The 19,278-nt window shown below is 46.0% G+C and overlaps 1 protein-coding gene across 1 annotated transcript; it reads right to left on the reverse strand.

Moving 5' to 3' along the window:
- Positions 1-17: 17 nt before the first annotated feature.
- On the reverse strand, positions 18-19,051 carry Msh5 (mutS homolog 5). The gene is made up of 24 exons (XM_090356059.1): positions 18,737-19,051; positions 18,425-18,548; positions 17,539-17,619; positions 17,337-17,399; positions 15,810-15,931; positions 15,494-15,603; positions 15,207-15,242; positions 14,384-14,466; positions 13,226-13,271; positions 9,556-9,694; positions 9,369-9,431; positions 5,237-5,365; positions 4,943-5,015; positions 4,710-4,819; positions 4,200-4,280; positions 3,923-4,010; positions 3,515-3,704; positions 3,269-3,395; positions 2,769-2,918; positions 2,222-2,296; positions 1,897-2,040; positions 1,187-1,324; positions 971-1,044; positions 18-257 (listed from the first exon to the last, which is right to left on the reverse strand). Exons 1-24 carry the CDS (start codon positions 18,878-18,880, stop codon positions 146-148), a joined length of 2,502 nt encoding a protein of 833 aa, XP_090212185.1. The 5' UTR covers positions 18,881-19,051; the 3' UTR covers positions 18-145.
- Between the last annotated feature and the right edge of the window lie 227 nt (positions 19,052-19,278).

Here is a 19,278-nt window from a genome sequence, read left to right on the forward strand (position 1 = left end):
CTTAAGGAAATAATTTTAAAAAATAACCACTTTATTCCTACTATGAAACAAATTTTTCTAGGTAAACTGAGGACTCTGGGTCTGAAGGGGATAAGGAAACAAAGGGCATGGCAGGCCTGGGGCCTCAGAGAGTCAGGGAGGACTGTCAGAGAATGGTGGTGGCCGCAGGCAGCACTTCCTGTCTCATGAAGATGTCCAAGTCTAGGCTGGGATCTTCTAAATCCAGTTCCAGGAACTTATCCACTAATTGTTGGCACCTGAAGAAGACATTGAATGGCGGGGTTTATGGAAGAATGGATAACTAAGTCTCTGAGCTGAGGAGACAGTCTGCATAAGAAACCCATCACCTTGGGCCAGGAGTTTGGCCTTGTGGTAGAGTGCTTGCTTAGCATGCATGAAGACCTGGGTTCAATTCCTCAGTACATATACATAGAAAGAAAAAACAAAAAAAGCCAGAAATGGTGCTATAGCTCAAGTGGCAGAGTTCTAGTAGGCTTGAGAAAGTCCAAGGACAGTGCTCAGGCTCTGAGTTCAAGCCCCAGAACTGGCAGAAAAAAAAGAAAAAAGAAAAAAGAAACCCATCATCTTGAGGATGTAGGGATTTAAGAAAGAAGGAATGTGGCCAGGCACTGGTAGCTCACACCTGTAATCCTAACTACTCAGAAGGCTGAGATCTGAGGATTGAGGTTCAAAGCCAGCCCAGGTACAGAAGTCATGAGGCTCTTATCTCCAATTAACCACCAGAAAACCAGAAGTGGCACTATGGCTCAAAGTGGTAGAGAGCTAGCCTTGAGCTGAAAAGCTCAGGGACAGTGCCCAGTGTTCAGGCCCCATCAGTTTTGACTGATGACAAAAGAAAGAAAAGAAAGAAAGAAGCAATGTGCCATTGAAGGTATAGTGCTGGAAGCAGGATTGATGAGGCCTAGGAGTGGAAGAGCTGCAGAGAAGGCTCTGGGGGCCATGCACTTACTTTTCCATTTGGTTTTCCTTTAGCAACTCCTTGACAGGCTGGATAGGTTTTCCGGTGCGGACCAAGTCTGAGACCTAGGAGCAGGATGGAAGGTGAGAAAGGTACGGGGAGTTAAAGAAGGGGAGAGCTGTATTTGGGGCCCAGAAGCCCAGCTCTCCAAGAGGAGGGACAAGGAGAGCCCTGAGGTGGAAGTGGTTGAACATTGAATCTCATCACCTCTTTGGCACGAGCAATGAGTTTGTCAGGTAGGCCAGCCTGGGCAGCAGTGTGGGAGGCGTGGCTGGCATTAGCAATCCCCTCACAAAGCTGGTAGAAGAACACAAGGTCATCCCCATCTTCACAGGTCTCCATGGTCTTAAAAGAAAACAAAAGGGGGCAGTGTAGAGGCTCGGCATGTGGCTTAGTGGTGGAGTACTTGCCTGGCATGCATGAGGCCCTGGGTTCAATTCTTCTCTACCACAAAAATTAAAAATTAAAAGCTTTAAAAGAGGGGACAGGCTGGGTACGGTGGCTCACACCTATAATCCTAGTTACTCAGGAGGCTGAAATCTGAGGATTGTGGTTCAAAGCCAATGGAGGCACTAAAGTCCCTGAGATTCTTATCTCCAATTAACCACTAGAAAATCAGAAGTAGCGCTGTGGCTCAAAGGGTGGGACAGTAGCCTTGAGTTGAAGAGCTCTGGGATAGCACCCAGGCCCAGAGTTCAAGCCCTACAACCAACAAAAAAAAAGTGGGGGGGGGGGGGTTCGGGAGGCAATGTGTTATTAACCACCCTGCTTCCTGCAGGGGAAAAAAAAAAACCTTGGCTAATTCCTGTGCAGACTGAGAAGAGGACAGGGACATGATTCTTGCTTATGGAACCCCTATTCCTCACTTTGGGGAAATGCTCAATTTAAGGGTCACTGGGGTAGATTAGCTTCCTCACCAAATAGTGTACCAGGGGTCCCTGAGGTAGTAGCTGTAGCTGAACAAGGCTCAAGAAGTTGGTGGCCACAAAAATGTGAGGGCACATGGGTCCAAGCGCCAGCCAATGTCGAAGCACCGCAGCCAGAAGTGCGAGTCCATCCACCTGCATGCCGGGAGAGGGTGGCGCCACCAGCGGTGCCTCTGCACCTGCCCTGCCTTGTCCCATCTCATGTTCTCTTTCTTTTCTGCCCACACATCCATGTTCTTTCCCAAGCCGATATACCCAATTGTACCTTCGTCCACCTCCTCCCTCTCCCTGTCCCTCTTCTCAGTTCCCCTCTCACCGTGTTGGTTCCCTTCCCAAATTCATCAATAAGGACCAGAGATTGCTCCGTGGCATTATTCACTGCTTTCGCCACCTAGTGGGCATGAGGTAGACGGGAAGCTGCATCAGCACTAAAGTCCTCTAAAGGCCCACTGTTTTGTTCATCCTTTCCTTGCCATAAAGCAAAAGCTCAAGGGATATTTTTATCTTTTTCTTTTTTGGGGTGTGTGTGTGTGTGTGTGATGGGGCTTGAACTCAGAGCCTTGGACACTGTCCCTGGGCTTCTTGCTCAAGGCTAGTGTGCTGCTAATTTGAGACACAGCACCATTTCAGGGTTTCTGGTGGTTCACTGGAGATAAGAGTCATAGATTTTCCTGCCTGGGCTGGCTTTGATCCTCAACCCTCAAATCTCAGCCTCCTGAATAGCTAGGATTACAGGCGTCAGTCACCAGCACCCAGCTCTCAAGAGAGGTTTTTGGTATCACTTTTTGCATTCTGCTCCTTTCTGAAATAGCTCCTTCTCTGTTGTCCCTATCCCCATCCCTCCTCCCTTTGCTCCCTCTGACCTGATTGAGATCAATCATGAAGGTTGAGAGGCCGAGGGAAATGGATTCACAGCTATGAATTCGGGTGAAGATGGCATCCACTGTCCCAATTTCTGCCTCCTCCGCTGGCACAAAGCTGCCCACCAGGGCCATGAAAGTGATCAAACCAACCTGAACAAAAGGGGAGACAGACATGGAGACTGGTGGTGTGGGCAAACATAAACGCGAGGCTTAGCTGAGGATGAGAGATCAAAGAGAGATGGACACCAGGTAAAAGAAGAACAAAGGTATACAACACATGCCCCTCCCCCCCGCCAGGCTTTAGACAGAGCAGGGGCCCATTTGGTAATAGCATGGACCTATTTAGAGGTGGATCATGGGAATTCAAGTCATATAAAGATGCCTTAGAACACAGTTCTCAGAGAGAAAATGAAAAGACTTGGGTTGGCTGGCAGGTTGGGGATCAGCGGGAGATGCTAGGGTCCAGGACATGCTAAACGTCAGGATGTAGGGCCTCTCACCTGTTTGAGATATATGCTTTTCCCTGAGGAATTGGGTCCAGTGATGACTTTGACCCTCCCTTTGTCCCCACCACATTCTGTGGAGTTGGGCACAAAGGTTCTTGAACACAGTTCCATCAGAGGGTGTCTGTAGTGAGCAAAAAAGTATTTTACATGGATCCAGATGGCCAACCCCAACCCTCCCCCAGACTATGGCTCCTTTGGGCACTTTGTGGTATCTATGTCACCATCGTCCTTTGTTCTTACCTGCCCTTCTGGATTCTTACTCCATGGAGCTGGGAGGAGTAGCGGGGTCTGGAGTAGCCGTAGTCCCGGGCAGCACTGGAAAGAGCCAGCAGGACATCCAGGCGAGCAGCAAGGTCCAGTACCGGGGTTAAGACAGCTGCCCGTGCCAGCACCTGACACTGCAACTGATGCATCAGCAGCGTCTCCTGGTCTGGGGCAGTGAGGAAGGGAACTGAGGGTCAGCTCCAGAGCACAGTGTAGGAGAGACAAAGACTACAAGGAAACCTGGACCCAGGCATGCGAAGATTGAGCCAGAGTCTGAGACTGTCAAAGATGGGGAAGACAGAACAGAGTGAGAGACACAGCAGGATGAAAGGCCAGTGGAGCCTCTGCCAGCTGCCCACCTCCCACCAGCCCCACTCCTCTCACCCCGGATCTCACAGTGCAGGTCCCCCAGCAATGCGTCCAGCTCCTTGGTTCGAGCACTCCGATAGTGCAGCTTCTCCTCTGAGAGAAACTGGGAACGAGAGTTCAAAGCAATGGGCTTTCCATTTTCCTCACCCAACCAACGACTCTTTTCCTTTGTCTCAGTGGTGGTGAAGCTCCAAGGAAAACCACCAATGGGTAGTGGTAATGGAGTAAGATCCTTCCTTCACATGCAGATTCATTTTCCTTCATCACTTTCCCAGGACGTTGAGGCTCTCACCATAAAGTCCAGTCCCTCAATCTCAAAGTCGCTGGCTTCTGCCATAGATGGCAGACGGGGAATAGAAAGAAGGAAGCCGATCTGGTGAGAGTAAAGACATAGGATTGGGAGATATCGCCTTTCCTTAGGGGAAGCCCAAAGACTCTTATATGTATACCCCAGGCCTTTCAGGGACGAAAGTGACACAAAGGTGACATTCACAAGTTCTCTTAGCTACCAATATGGCCCCCAAAAGCCTACTATCACCTCAAAAAGACCCCCAGTGGGGGCCAGGAGTTTGGCCTAGTGGTAGAGTGCTTGCTTAGCATACACGAAGGCCTGAGTTTAGTTCCTCAGTACCACATACATAGAAAAAAGCTGGAAGTGGTGCTGTGGCTCAACTGGTAGAGCTCTAGCCTTGAGAAAAAAGTCCAAGGACAGTGCTCAGGCCCTGAGTTTAAGCCCCTCAAATGGCAAAAAAAAAAAAAAAAAAAAGACCCCTGGTGGTTCCACCTCCTCTCCTGCCCTCACCAGGGGGATGTAGATGACACTGCACGAAGGGATCCGTGGGTCCAGATTCTCCAGCTCTTTCCGAGCAACTTCAGTGAGGAAACTGGGAAGACCCATCAGCCTTCGCTTTTCTAGGATATGAAAGTGAGGATCCTGTTCTCACTGCTCTGACCATCCCTACCTGTGGGGGTGGCTTGCTGAACCCCCCCGACCCCCGGCCTGCCTCCCAGGCAGGTCCCACACTCAACCCTCACTCTCATCAATTTCAGGATCTATGTTGGGGAGGACAGTGAAGCGATTTTCAGCAAGACTGCCCTCAAAGTCCACCTGTGGAGATAAAAGGGGCAGTCCGGCTCTTAACACCCTGTACCGTCATCCTGGCCAGCACTTCCCCTGCTATCCCTGAACTTGAACCCTCCAAGCACTCTCAGTGTCTGCCACCACCTCATCAGCCTATATACCTCCCACACCACATTCTCCACACTCTCCTCCCTCTCCATCCTTTTCCCTGTCTCTGCCAGATTCCCTGTCTCTTTCCTTCCACTTACCACTTTCCCAATGAGGCTGGCAATGTGGTATAGATCATCAGAAAACTCTTGAGCAATGTCCCGAAAAAGCTGAATGGTCTGGGGAAGGGAACGGCAGGCATCTCTCAGACCCAGGGCGCTGTACACTGTCTGCGGAAGAAACACAAGAGGGGGGATGACCGCTCACTCGGGGGAGAGAAGGGGAGAGGATATGGACAGAGTGAGAAGAACAAAAACCAATGTGAGAAGACACAGTAACATTTTAAAATCAAGAAAAAGTTCAGGTACTAGTGGCTCCTGTTTGTAGCCCTAGCCACTTGGTAGGCTAAAATTGAGAGGATCACAGTCTGAGGACAGCTTGAGCAAATAAGTTTTGGGGGTTTTTTTTTGTGTGTGTGTGTGTGTGTGCCGTCCTGGGCTTGAGCTCAGGGCCTGAGCACTGTCCTTGGACTTTCTCAAGGCTAGAGCTCTACCACTTGAGCCTCAGCACCACTTCTGGCTTTTTTTTCTATGTATGTGGTACCAAGGAATCGAATCCAGGTCTTAGTGCATGCTAGGCAAGCACTCTACCACTAGGCCAAGTCTTTTTTTTTTTTTTTTTGCCATTCCTGGGGCTTAAACTCAGGGCTGGGCACTGTCCTTGGACACTTTTTGCTCAAGACTAGCACTCTGCCACTTGAGCCACAGCACCACTTCTGTTTTTTTCTGTGTATGTGGTTCTGGGGAATTGAACCCAGGGCTTTGTGCATGCTAGGCAAGCACTCTACCACTAGGCTATGCTCCCAGCCCACCACATCTTTTTTTTTTTTTTAACGGGGGGGCTATAAAGGGGAGCCTGGGGCTTGAACTCAGGGCCTGAGTAATGTTCCTAAGCTCTTTTGCTCAAGGCTAGCACTTGGAGACATAGCTCTACCTCTGATTTTCTGGTGGCTCACAGATTTTTCTGCCTGGGCTGGCTTTGAACCGGCAGTCCTCAGATCTTAGATTCCTGAGTAGCTAGGATTACAGACATGAGCTATCAGCACCAGGCCAGAGAAGTCTTTAAGACTCCATCTCAAGGAAGGAGATGGGTGTGGTAGTGGAGGCCTGTCATGCACAGAAAGCCAAAAATAGGTGGCTGGAGATACAGGTGCCCTGATGAGGAAACGAGACTATCTAAGAAATACCAGCACAAAAAAAGACCGAGAAGAGCTTAAAGGCCCAAAACAACAAAAAGTTAAAAAGGAAATAGCACTTTTTATAAACCTAAGGCTACAAAGAAAGATAACTATTGAGCAATTGTTATTCACATTTGGCCTCCCACGTACTAGGAGAAGGGGAAGGAAAGGGGATATGATAGAAGGGATGAATTTGCTCAACGTACACTGTGTGGAAGTTGCCTTGTGGCTCAAACTGGTAGACCACTAGCTTTGAGCTGAAGAGAGCAGGTGTGAGTCCCCAAAAGGCAAGCTGTGAGATCTGAAAGGATCTAAACTCTCAGAACACTGAGAATCTCTTGAAATGCCCAGTCACTCCTAGCTTCAAAGACCTCAGATTCCAATCCTAGGTGTAGGCTAATTCCACACCAAACTTTCTGGGTATTTAGGGATAGACAAAAATCTATATTGTCAGTCACCTGCTGCTTGCACCTGCTTCTTAAGATAAAAAAGATTGTTTATCACTTGAGTATACCACATATGATTGATGCTTGTGACTTCAAGGTTACAGTGACCTTACTTTTTCTACATGGACACACCTGTACCCTTGTCAATAAATACCTTATAAAATGAACCCAGGACACATGAAGCTGGAGGAAGACTTCAGGCCCCTGGTGCCCCAAACCTCAATTCCTCAGTCTGGTGTCTGTTATTTTCTTGTCCCTGGTAGCCATAAGTTGTGACACTCAAGTTCAGTAGCAAGGCCCAGAGTTCAAGCTCCAGAACCAGAATAAAGTGCACTGTGTGCAGATGTGGAAATATTCATAAAAACTCACATTACAAATGAATGTTGATTCAAAAATAAGAAGTGAAGGGGCCGGGACTTTGGCCTAGTGGTAGAGTGCTTGCCTAGCATGCACAAAGACCTGGGTTCGATTCCTTGGTGCCACATACATAGAAAAAAGCCAGAAATGGTGCTGAGGCTCAAGTAGTAGAGCTCTAGCCTTGAGAAAGTCCAAGGACAGTGCTCAGGCCCTGAGCCCAAGCCCAGGACTGGCAAAAAAAAAAAAAAAGAAGTGAAGGTGGAGGAAATATAGATAAAATAATCATTAGCTGTAGTGTTGTAACAACATAGTGGCATAAGGGATTAGTTACATTATTCGCTCTAAATTATTTTTTTTCCCTGTCAAGTCATGAAGCTTGAACTCAGGGCCTAGGCACTGTTCCTGAGTTCTTTTGCTCAAGGCTAGAACATTCTACCACTTTGAGTCACATATCTATTACCAGTCTTTGAGTGGTTAATTGGAGATAAGAGTCTCACAGGAACTTTTCTCCCCATGTTGGCTTCAAACCACAATCCTCAAATCTTGGTCTTCTGAATAGCTAGGATTACAGATAGGTGTGAGCCACTGACACCCAGCTTTAAATTCTTTTATACATGTCAGTACTGGTGCTCAAACTGAGGTACTCTAACCAGGTTCATGCTCCACCACTTGAGCCATACCTCTATTTTGGGCTTTTTAGTTTTTTGTTTTTTTTTTTTTGCCAGTCCTGGGCCTTGAATTCAGGGCCTGAGCACTGTTCTTGGACTTTCTCAAGATTAGAGCTCTACCACTTGAGCCTCAGCACCATTTCCAGCTTTTATCCAGATATGTGGTACCGAGGAATTGAACCCGGTCTTCATGCATGCTAAGCAAGCACCCTACCACTAGCCTGGCTATTTAGGACCTTTTTGCTAGCTAATTAGATATGAGTCTCAATTTTGTCTGTCTAGGCTGGCTTTTTTTTTTTTTTGCCAGTCATGAGACTTGAACTCAGGGCCTAAGCACTGTCCTTGGACTTTTCTCAAGGCTAGTGCTCTACCACTTGAGCCACAGCACCACTTCCAGTTTTTTTCCATGTATGTGGTACCAAGGATTTGAACCTGGGTCTTCGTGCAAGCACTCTACCTCTAGGCCAAACTCCCAGTCCCTTTTTTTTCTTTTTCGACACTCATGGGGCTTGAACGCAGACTCTGGGCACTGCCCTTGGGCATTCCCAAGGCTAGTGCTCTACCACTTCAGCCACAGCACCACTTCCAGCTTTTTCTATATTTGTGGTACCAAGGAATCGAACCCAGGGCAAGCACAAATGCATAGTAGGCAAGCACTCTACCACTAGGTCACTCTCCAGGCTCCTCTGCGAGACTCTTACCACCAGAAAACCAGAAATTAACCACCAGAAAACCAGAAATGGCACTGTGGTTCCAAGTGGTAAAGCACTAACCTGGTGGATGAAAAAACTCAGGGACAGAGCTCAGGTCTCAAGACCTAAACTGACCAAAAAAACAAACAAACAAACAAAAAAACACACTTTTTTTTTGGTTGGTTGTGGGACTTGAACTCTGGGCCTGGGAATCTGTCCCTGAGCTCTTCAGCTCAAGGCTACTGTCCTACCCCTTGAGCCACAGGGCCACTCCCAGTTTTCTGGTGATTAATTGGAAGTAAGAGTCTCACGGACTTTTTAGTGCCTCGACTGGTACTAAACTGCAATCCTCAGGTCTCAGCCTCCTGAGTAGCTAGGATTACAGGCATGAGCCACTGTGCCTGGCTTTTTTTGTTTTTGAGAGTTGTATCATAAAGTTGGACAGAGTAACAGTGTAAAGGTCTAGAACACTGTCCAAATTTAACTTGGACTTCAGAATTTTAGAAAGGAGGCCTTTAGAAGGGGTGTGGTGGCACTCAGGAGAACAGAGGTAGAAGGGTTTCAATGGAGGCTACCAGAGTAAGATTTTTTTTTTTTTTTTTTTTTTTTGCCAGTCCTGGGCTTGAGCTCAGGGCCTGAGCACTGTCCTTGGATTTTCTCAAGGCTAGAGCTCTACCACTTGAGCCTCAGCACCACTTCTGGCTTTTTTCTATGTATGTGGTACCGAGGAATTGAACCCGGGTCTTCATGCATGCTAGGCAAGCACTTTAACCACTAGGCCAAACTCTCGGCCCCAAGATTTTTTTTTAATCAATGAAAGGGGAGGGCCTTACCTTGTACAGAACCTGCCAGTCATTGACCTTGGTGTGGGAAAGCTTCATGCGTTTCAGAATAAGCTAAAGGCAGACAAGGAAACGGTCATTTCCCCTTTCCTGCCTGGATATCTCTCAAGAAACACAACATCCAATGTCAGCCTTCACCTTCCTTTCCCCCATCCCTGCTCCCCTTCCCGAGGCTCACAGGCACGTTCTTGATGTGACTCATGAGCCGGTGCAGCATCTGAGCCATGTCCAGATTCTGGGGCAGCAGAAAAAACTGTATGACATCTAGACGTGAACTGAGCTCCCCAAGATCCTGAGTTGGACGTGTGAACCACAGCCTGGAAGTGAGGGTTGGGGTAGAAAGCTTAGAAATCACACTACTACTCATTCTTGTCTTGATCTCAATTCTCCAAAATGTATATAGAAGTCCCTCCCTGGAGACTGTGATGACACGTACTTCCAACTTGTTATAGGAATATTCTGTGTTCTATCTATGTGTTTATGTGTGCTTATTGAAAATTGGTTGTGTCAAAACTGTGTCTATATAGCCTGATTTTGATAGATAAGACCATTTGTTATTCCATGTGGATATGTGATGGAGCTTGTCAATATTTTAGAACAGTGTGTTTTAACAGTGTGTGCCAACACTATTACTTTCTCTGTGGTGGTGTGGGAGGGAGTGAGTCAGTATGCATTTGCATGTCTGTATTTGGCTATGAAAGTATCTCTAGTTAATAACACACATATTTGTCTTTTCAAGTCCTTCCTGTGAAAATACATTGGCTGTTCCATGTGGAGTAAGCCTATAAGTCATAGTAAAGGCTATCTCTGCAAGGAGAAACATTTGAAGTAAAGAGGAACATATGAGAATGTCTTATTCTTTTTTTTTTTGCGGGGGGAGGGGGAGGTATGATTATGGGGCTTGAATTCCAGGCCAAGGTACTGTCCCTGACAGTACCGCAGTACCACTTCCAGTTTTTGTTTTGCTTTGTCAGTCACAGGGCTTGAACTATGGGCCTGGACGCTGTCCCTGAGCTCTTCAGCTCAAGGCTAGCTACCATTGAGCCACAGTGCCATTTCTGGTTTTCTGGTGGTTAATTGGAGAGAAGAATCTCATAGACTTTAGTGCCTGGGCTGGCTTTGACCCTTAATCCTCCGATCTCAATCTCCTGAATAATTAGGATCACAGGGATGAGTCACCAGCACCTGATCTCTTTTCTTTTTCTTTTCTTTTTTTTTTTTGTGGGTCATGGGGCTTGAATTCTGCTTGGGCCTTGTCCCTGAGCTCTTCATCTCAAGGCTACCCCTCTACGCTTGAGCCAAGCCCCACTTCCCATTTTCTAGAAGCTAATTGGAGATAAGAGTCTCAGGTCCTTTTGTGCCCAGGCTGGCTTTGAACCTTGATCCTTAGATCTCAGCCTCCTGAGTAGCTAGAATTATAGGTGTGAGCCACCAAGCCCAGCTAGCTCCTTTCTTTCTCTTTCTTTCTTTCTTTCTTTCTTCCCTTATTTCTTTTCCTTCCTTCCTTCTTCTCTTCCTCTTTATTTCTTACCAGTACTAAGGCTTGAGATATGAATGAAAAAGCTATCTAGAGAAAGCCTGATTTCAAGCCTAAGTACCAACATATACAATCACACATTCATACAAGAGTGCCTTATTCTTGAATAGCCAAGTGACTACACAGATTTTTAAAAAATTATTGTTCATGTGGCCGGGAGTTTGGCCTAGTGGTAGAGTACTTGCATAGCATGCACAAAGACCCAGGTTCAATTACTCAGTACCACTTACATAGAAAAACGCCAGAAATGGCGCTGAGGCTCAAGTAGTAGAGCTCTAGCCTTGAGAAAGTCCAAGAATAGGACCTGAGTTCAAGCCAGAACTTGCAAATATTTATATATATATTGTTCATGACTGTGTGCTGTGTGTGTCATTTCTTAATAAGTTAGCATAAATAAATATGCCATCTATGCTTATTTAATTAGAAGAGATTAGAGGTAAAGAAACCAATCTGGAGACAAATGCAGTGTTCCAAGTTAGAATGATTGCCAAAACTGAAGCAGTGGGAAGAGGGTAAAAGTGATGCTGGGATAGAATCAATAGGCATTAGTGAATAATTAAATATGGACTGAGGGATAAGCATCAATCCAGGGTTCGTAGCTTAAGAAGCACACTGCCAGCAATGCCATTAACCCCGACCCGCAAAAAAAAAAAAAAGTTCAGGAAGAGCGGGTCTATAGGGCATCAGCTTGGATGATCTGACTCTGAGGTGCCTACAGAAACCATGTGTGGAAATTATATGCAATTAGCCGTCCTCCTGCTCTCCTCTTCTTCTTCTTCACCTTCTTCCTTCTACCTCCTTCCTCTTTTCTCCTGCTCCTCCTTCCTCTTTCCTCCTCCTCTTTCTCTCCTTCTTCTCCTTCTCCTTCTCCTTCTCCTTCTTCTTCCTGGCCCATGCAACTAGCATTCTACATACAGAGTTTAAAACTACAGAAACTAGTTTGAGTCATCAGAAAATAGGTCAAAATTAGAGAATTGTTTTTGAGGCTTTTTGTTTGTTTGTTTTGTCAGTCCTGGGGCTTGAACTCAGGGCCTGAGCACTGTTCTTGAGCCTTTTCTAACGCTCTTCCACTTGAGCCATAGCATCACTGCTGGCTTTAAGTATGTGGTACCCAGGAATGAACTCAGGTCTTCATGAATGCTAGGCAAGTACTCTTACCACTAGGCCAAATTCCTAGTCCTATTGTTTGGTTTTGTAATTTTGCTTTTCCAAGAACAGAACCAAGGACCAATGTTCTACTATTCTGGAGCATTACCTCTTGAGCCACAGCTCCAATTCCTGTTTTGGCAACTTTTTGGAGATAAAAGTCTCATGGGGTTCAAAGGCAGCCTAGACACTGAAGTGCCCGTGAGACTCTTAACTCCAATTAACCTCTAGAAAACTAGAAGTGGCCCTGTGGCTCAAGGGGTAGGGCAGTAGCCTTGAGCTAAAGAGCTCAGGGACAGCTCCCAGGCCCAGAGTTCAAGCCCCATGACTGACAAAAAGAAAAAAAAAGTCTCATGGAGAGGCGGGAGCATAGCCTAGTGGTAGAGTGCTCAGCTCATATGTACAAAGTCCTGGATTTGATTCCTCAGTACCACATACACAGAAAAAGCTGGAAGTGGTGCTATGGCTCAAGTGGAAGAGCGTTAGACAAAAGTGTCCAAGGACTGCCCAGGCCCTGAGTTCACGCCCCAGGACTGGCAAAAAACCAAACCAAAACAACAACAAAACAGTTTCATGGACTTTCCTCAGGTCTCAGTTTCCTGAGTAGCTAGGATTTCAGGAGTGCACTACCATTGTACAACTTCAATTCTCCTTCTTTAGCCTCCAAAATGCTGGGATTAGAGGTATGCACTATCACACCCAGTTAGCATGTATGTGAAATGACTTTTTTATGTATTTTTTTTGTTATCACTTGATTCTTTTTTTTATTGTAATTAATAAAAGGGTTACATGATATTTGCCAGATAGAAGTTGCATTAATTCACATACATTGATACCCTTTCACATGTCTTGGTAACTTTTTTATGTATTAAAGATATTACCCTATGTTATACTAGTTTTTGTGGTATTATTCCTTCTACTTGTATGCATTTAAGTCTCTATCATCAGTAGGAAATGTATATCTTGCTGGCAACATAAATTGAAGATATCAGCAGCTACTACATGGTGCTACTAGAAGAATTGATGCACTTAGCTAGTATCCAATAAAGGGCAGTTATTTACTAGTAGTAGATGGAGTGATATATAGGATCTATAGAGGATAAGATATCAGTATATGAAATATACATGGAATTTGGGGGTGTCTGTAGTGTCTGGGCCCACTCACCTGAGCAGCTTCTCTCCCCACTTACAGCGGCATCTATTGAGAATTCCTGGAGGTAAAAGATAGGGAATTAACTTTTTTTTTTTCTTTTTGGTGGGCCATGGGGCCTGAACTCGGTCTGGGCCTTGTCCCTGAGCTCTTTAGCTCAAGTCTACAGCCCTACCCTTGAGCCAAGCCCCACTTCCCATTTTCTAGGGGTTACTTGGAGATAAGAGTCTCAGGTCCTTTTGTGCCAGGGATGGCTTTGAATCTTGACCCTCAGATTTCAGCCTCCCGAGTAGCTAGGATTACAGGCATGAGCCACCATGCCTAGCTGGAAATGAACTTTTTATAAGGCAAGATGACTTATGAGTTCAGATACACAGGAAAAAAAAAAAAAGCTGCCAAAGTTGGCATCTAGCCACATAGCTGGGCTGTCATTACCATACATGGAGATATAGGACGGAATGGACACTCACAGGAACACTCAGCCGGAAAAACACTCAGATCAGGCCTCGCTATGACTCACCAAGAGCCCAATACACATCCGTAAAAATTACATACAACTCACTGAGATATGCAGATACTTTCGGTTTTGTCCTTAATATACTCTAAAGCCATGGGCCTGTCATAAAAACTGCCAATCAAATAGAGGCGGTTACCAAGTGACATAACTCCTTTTTTTTTTTTTTTTTTTTGGCCAGTCCTGGGTCTGAGCACTATCCTTGGATTTTATCAAGTCTAGAGCTCTACTACCTGAGCCACAGCACCACTTCTGGCTTTTGTTTTCTTTCTATGTATGTGGTACCAAAGAATCGAACCAGGTCTCCATGTATGCTAGGCAAGTACTCTACCACTAGGCCAAACTCCAGGCTCGACATAACTCTTTTCTACAGGACCTCAGAAAGTCACAGGTTCCCAACTAGAAGAAACATTCATATAGACCAAGGGAATGAATACAGAATTGGTGATCATAGCTGATGCAGAGAACACTATAGCTAGAGTGAGATAAAGGAGCAGGTACAAACTCAAAGGAATTACAATTCTGAAAGCTGCATTGGTGTGGAAGAGAAAATTGGTAATGGGAATGCCATGGGAAGAAATGGGCTGAGATTTAAATTGGCAGCCAACTGTTTTTGCAGCAGGTTTTATAGCATATGGAGAAGAATGGGTCACACATACCAAACAGGCTGAGCCCCTCCTTTAGTCCACTGGCTACTTTGTACACCGAGGGGTGAGACTCACTCTTAAAAATCTGTAGAACACTGTTAGGGAGAAATGAAAGAGATTGGGGATCTGGATTCTTGAAGGCAAAAGGAATCGATGATTGAAAAATTAGAATGGGGATCGAAACAATGCTCCTGAGATCATATTCTCCCAGCACACCCTGGGGGGGACTAAACGTAAGGCTTTGTGTACATTGGCCAACTGCCCCAGCAAGTGAGCCAAGTCCCCACCCCTAAGACTGTCTTGATGCAACGTTTATCCCTCATTTTTCTGTGCCTCAGAAAAGGAGGATGAGGGCTGGGAGTTTGGCCTAGTGGTAGAGTGCTTGCCTAGGTTCCATTCCTCAGTACCACATACATAGAAAAGCCGAAGGTGGTGCTGTGGCTCAAGTGGTAGAGCACTAGCCTTGGGGAAAGTCCAAGGAGAGTGCTCAGGCCCTGAGTACAAGCCCCAGGACTAGGGAAAAAAAAAAAAAAAAAAGAAAAGGAAGATGATAGACGGGGGGAAAAAGAATTTTCCCAGCATGCAGCAGGCCTCTATTCCCAGCATAGAAAAGGGAAGGAAGGAGGAAACAAAAGAAGGAGACAAGGAAGCAGGAAGATGTGCTTTTCTTTCTTCCTTCCCTTTATCTTCTTTTATCTATCATCCTTTCCTTTCATCAGGTACAGATACTTAATAGCCCCAGGATTAAGGAAAATAAAGCCTCATTAAAATTATTAGAGCTTTAGACTCAATCCTTTTCTCTCCTCAAAATGGCAGACTGCCTGTACCTCCTCACCTGTAAGTGTCTTGGTCTATGTTCACCAGATGGGTCCTGAGGACAAAAAACAGACACAAGGTAGCTGGGATATGAGAAATCTGAGTTCATTTAAGAAACTCCACTCCTTATCTCCCTGCTCTGAAGATGATTTCAATCTTCTCCCCACAGCTCCACTGCCCCTTTTATCCCGTTTGTCCTAGCACATTACACCCACTGAGGTGCTGCCCCATCTGCAAACCTGGGGCTCACTTTTTAAACCTCCCAGTCCCACTTTACTTTGATTGAGATTAGAGTAAATCACCTACAACACAAATTTCTTAAAGCCCAGGATGGGGACGCTGACATTATAGTCTTCCAGTTCAACTCCAATTCTTCTTCGACCCAAGAACTTGAGCAATCCTCCAAGAGCCCGAACCTGGGAGGGGATCAGCACTGGGTAAGTTCCCTACTTATTCAGCAGGGGTAAATCCTAATATCCTAGAGGCGGCACAGCACTAGGAAAAATTATTATTTTCTAGGAATAGGCCAGTACCTTCCAGAATGTACCCCTAGACTGGCATGCTTGTGCTTTTCTCTAGTTGGCCACATAGCCCCCACCCTTACCCACAGGCTCCAGCTCACCAGGAGGAAGCAGTCAAAAGGAATAATTGAGGAGAGGAAGAGGATTTTCTCAGTGGCAGTCATAGACTCTGGGATAAACGAGTAGTTTCCAGAAAGAAGACGTTGCTTGCTTATCTCTAGACCTATGTGGGAGGTTGGGGAGGGAAAGGACTAGTAGCATTTTTTTTTTCACTCCATTTTAAGAACAAGAGAGTAAAAGCAAGATAAATGATGTAACTTGTCCAAGCTAACATGGTAGTTAATGGAAAGCTATAGAAAAAAAAATTCAGATACTTATTTAAATTCTCTCTTTATGCTATATGTATAATAGAAAGATGTTTGGCTAAAAGCACAATCTAAGAAATGGGGGGGGAGGAATACCTGGGAAATAAAATAGGCACATTATAATGATTTTTAATTGATCATAACTGTGATTCTTTACTATATTCAGAAGGAAAATAAAAAGAGATAACTGATTCAAGAGAGAAAGAAAGCTGACTATCTTGAACTGGCAGGGAGTTTGTCCAAAAGATTATATTGGTAGGGGAGGGGATGGGGGAAGAGAAATGGGGACAAAAACAGGAGAAGGGTATCAATGTTTGTGAAGAAATGCACCTTCTATCTGGAGAATATAATGTAACTCTTCTATTACTTACAATAAAAAAAGATTATATTGTTAAAGGAACTAATATCGCTAATGTCCTAATATAGAACATTACCTGCACTTTTTACAAACCTGGGAAGTTTACAAAAGTGTCTTTTGGCCCTCAGGGTCACCAAAGCAGGTCCCTTTTCTTTTCTTCCTTTTATTTTAAATATCAACAAATGACTTAAAGGGGAAAATTTCAACAAAACTGTTCATAAAGTTTTTTGGTTTTTTTTTTTGCCAGTCCTGGGCTTGAGCTCAGGGCCTGAGCACTGTTCTTGGACTTTCTGAAGGCTAGAGCTCTACCACTTGAGCCTCAGCACCACTTCTGGCTTTTTTCTATGTATGTGGTACCGAGGAATCGAACCAGGGTCTTCATGCATGCTAGGCAAGCACTTTGACCACTAGGCCAAACTCCTGGCCCCTGTTCATAAAGTTTTATCACTCTTTCCACTCACGTCAAGCCCTTGTCCCTAAAAATGACTAACCCAAGTCTTCACTGGAAGTTGTTAAAGAACAAGAGAGATTAAACAGGAGGTCATGGGAAATGAAGAGGTGGAGTTTTAAAAAAAATGCTAAGCCTGGTGCTGGTGGCTCATGCCTGCAATATTAGTTATGCAGGAGACTGACATCTGAGGATTATGGTTCAAAACCAACCTGAATAGGAAAGTTCATGAAACTCTTAGTTCTAATTAAACACCAAAAAAGCCAGCAGAACTGTGGCAGAAATAGTGAGTGGTAGGCTTGAGCACAAAAGTTCAAGGACCACACCCAGGTCCTAAATTCAAGCCCCAGGACCAGCACACACACACATACAGAAAAAAAGGCTGAGAATAGATCTCTGGTGACAGGTGAAGCAGGGGAGGGCTATCAGAATGGGATGCAAAGCACAAAGGAGATACCAAAATCCACACTTGGCAAATATACAACTTCAGGTCTCTTTGGCTCTCCCTGTTCCTCGAAGGCTGTGGGAGGCAAAAAGAGGATGGTTATTCTAGATACCTTAATCTGTGCCTTCATCCCACTTTCCCAGTCACCCAGTTCTATTCAAGCCTCTTGGAACATTTCATAACTTAGTCCTTTGTCATATTCCCTCTCCCTTACCCAGCTTTCCTAGAAACCGAGTCATATTCTCATCCTGTTTTGCACTCGTAACAACAGACTGTGGATTGATTTCATCTAGAACTTGGAAAGAGAAGAAAAACTAAGGAGTTAAAGGGAACACACACACCCACACTCTCTGATTTTCTCTAAAAGTAGGAAGTCCTGAGCACATTAGTAGTACAGGTTATCTCATTCCTAGGGGATTTATAAAAGTCACAAAGTGCTAGCAGGAAAGAAGGATGTCCTGAAGATTGTCACTAGACTAAATCCCTTGAGGGCAGTCATGTCTTACCTGCTCAGGATTATACCTGTAGCACTTAACACATTGCAAACACTTAAGAATAATGAAATGGCTGGGTGACAGTGGCTCAAGTTTGTAATCCTAGCTACTCTGTATCCTAGCTACTCAGGAAGCTGAGATCTGAGATCTTGGGGCAGGAAAGCCATAAGAGTCTTAGCTCTGGGGTGGGGAGTTTGGCCTAGTGATAAGAGTGCTTGCCAGCATGCACCAAGACCCAGGTTCGATTCCTGGGTACCACATACACAGAAAAAGGCAGAAGTGGTGCTGTGGCTCACGGGTGGCGGACTGCCAGCCTTGAAAAAGCCCAAGGACAGTGTTCAGGCCCTGAGCTCAAGCCTGGGACTGGCAGGAAGAATAAGAAAGATTCTTAGCTCTAATAAACTACTCAGAAAATGTAGAAAGTGGTGCTCTGGTTCAAGTGGTAGAGTACTAGCCTTGAGCAAAAAGTCAGGGACAGTACCCAGCCAGGCCCAGAGTAACAGGCAAAAGTGCTTAGTAATCAATCCTAAGTTGTCAAATAAGGACATATGAATGAAACACATTTGCAGGTCTATAAAGGAGAGAAATTCTTGGCTCTGTCCCCACCTCTTTGGAGAAGCTTGAGGCTGTCATGGTCGGGGGCATCCGGCATAAAGTGGATAATAGAATCACTAGTGTCATAGTAGGCCATAGCCAGATATCCTGAATTCCACAGCACACATAGATGGATCTGCCCCACGAGGAAGAAAGGAACCCAATTATTTGTATCACTGGGAAGTATAGGACTTGTGGAGGCTACATTAACCGTTCGTTCATCATTTCATCTCGCGGTTGGGGTAGAGGGCGAGTGGCTGGCCCAGCCCTTCCCAACCCCCTCGCATTCAAACACCCTGACATCCTGTCAACTCCACTAGAGACCTCGGCCGACTCCTCCTCTTCGTCCTCCTCCTGGATCTCTCTGATTTCTCCAGGCTCCAGCACCGGGGAAGGGAAGCTGGCTGAGGCCGACCTCGATCCCGGGCCCTGTGGAGTTCGGCCTGGGGTTGCTCGGAAGGAAGCCATGGACTTGAAGGCTGTGCGGATGCGGAAAGTGACATTTCATTATGGAGGGCATGGAGGGCTGTGGTGACAGGTAGAGGAGGCACGCTGGGGGGCTTCGCGGGTATTTCACGAAAATAAGACTCGGAAGCCCCTGCGCGCCACACAGATTTCGTCGCTTGGAATGGGGGGAGGTTTGAGGGTCCGGAGAGAAGACCTGTAGAAGTGTAACCTTCTCAGCCGCTACCAACCACGCCCCACGATCACCCCACCACCGCGGCCACCTCGCGGCGTTTTCCCGCCTTTTCAGTCACGGGGAATCCTGAGCAGCTCGCGACCGCCCCACAGATAAACCACCCAAGGCTGGCGGGAAGGGCGCGCCGGATGCGCGCGCCGCCTGGGCGGGCTGCGCGCGCACACGT

This window comes from Megascapheus bottae, chromosome 22 (genome assembly GCF_031878675.1).
Source record: "Megascapheus bottae isolate mThoBot1 chromosome 22, mThoBot2.hap1, whole genome shotgun sequence".
Classification (NCBI taxonomy): domain Eukaryota; kingdom Metazoa; phylum Chordata; class Mammalia; order Rodentia; family Geomyidae; genus Megascapheus; species Megascapheus bottae.

Bases quoted from the DNA above. Each gene is read 5' to 3' on its own strand.
- Msh5 (XM_090356059.1), bottom strand. From the start codon at position 18,880: ATGGCTTCCTTCCGAGCAACCCCAGGCCGAACTCCACAGGGCCCGGGA. The intron at 14,467-15,206 runs GTGAGGAGGTAC...TCTCCCTAACAG, and splicing joins ATAGACCAAGACACTTACAG to TGTTCTACAGATTTTTAAGA. The intron at 1,045-1,186 runs GTGATGAGATTC...TCCTGCTCCTAG, and splicing joins TCATTGCTCGTGCCAAAGAG to GTCTCAGACTTGGTCCGCAC.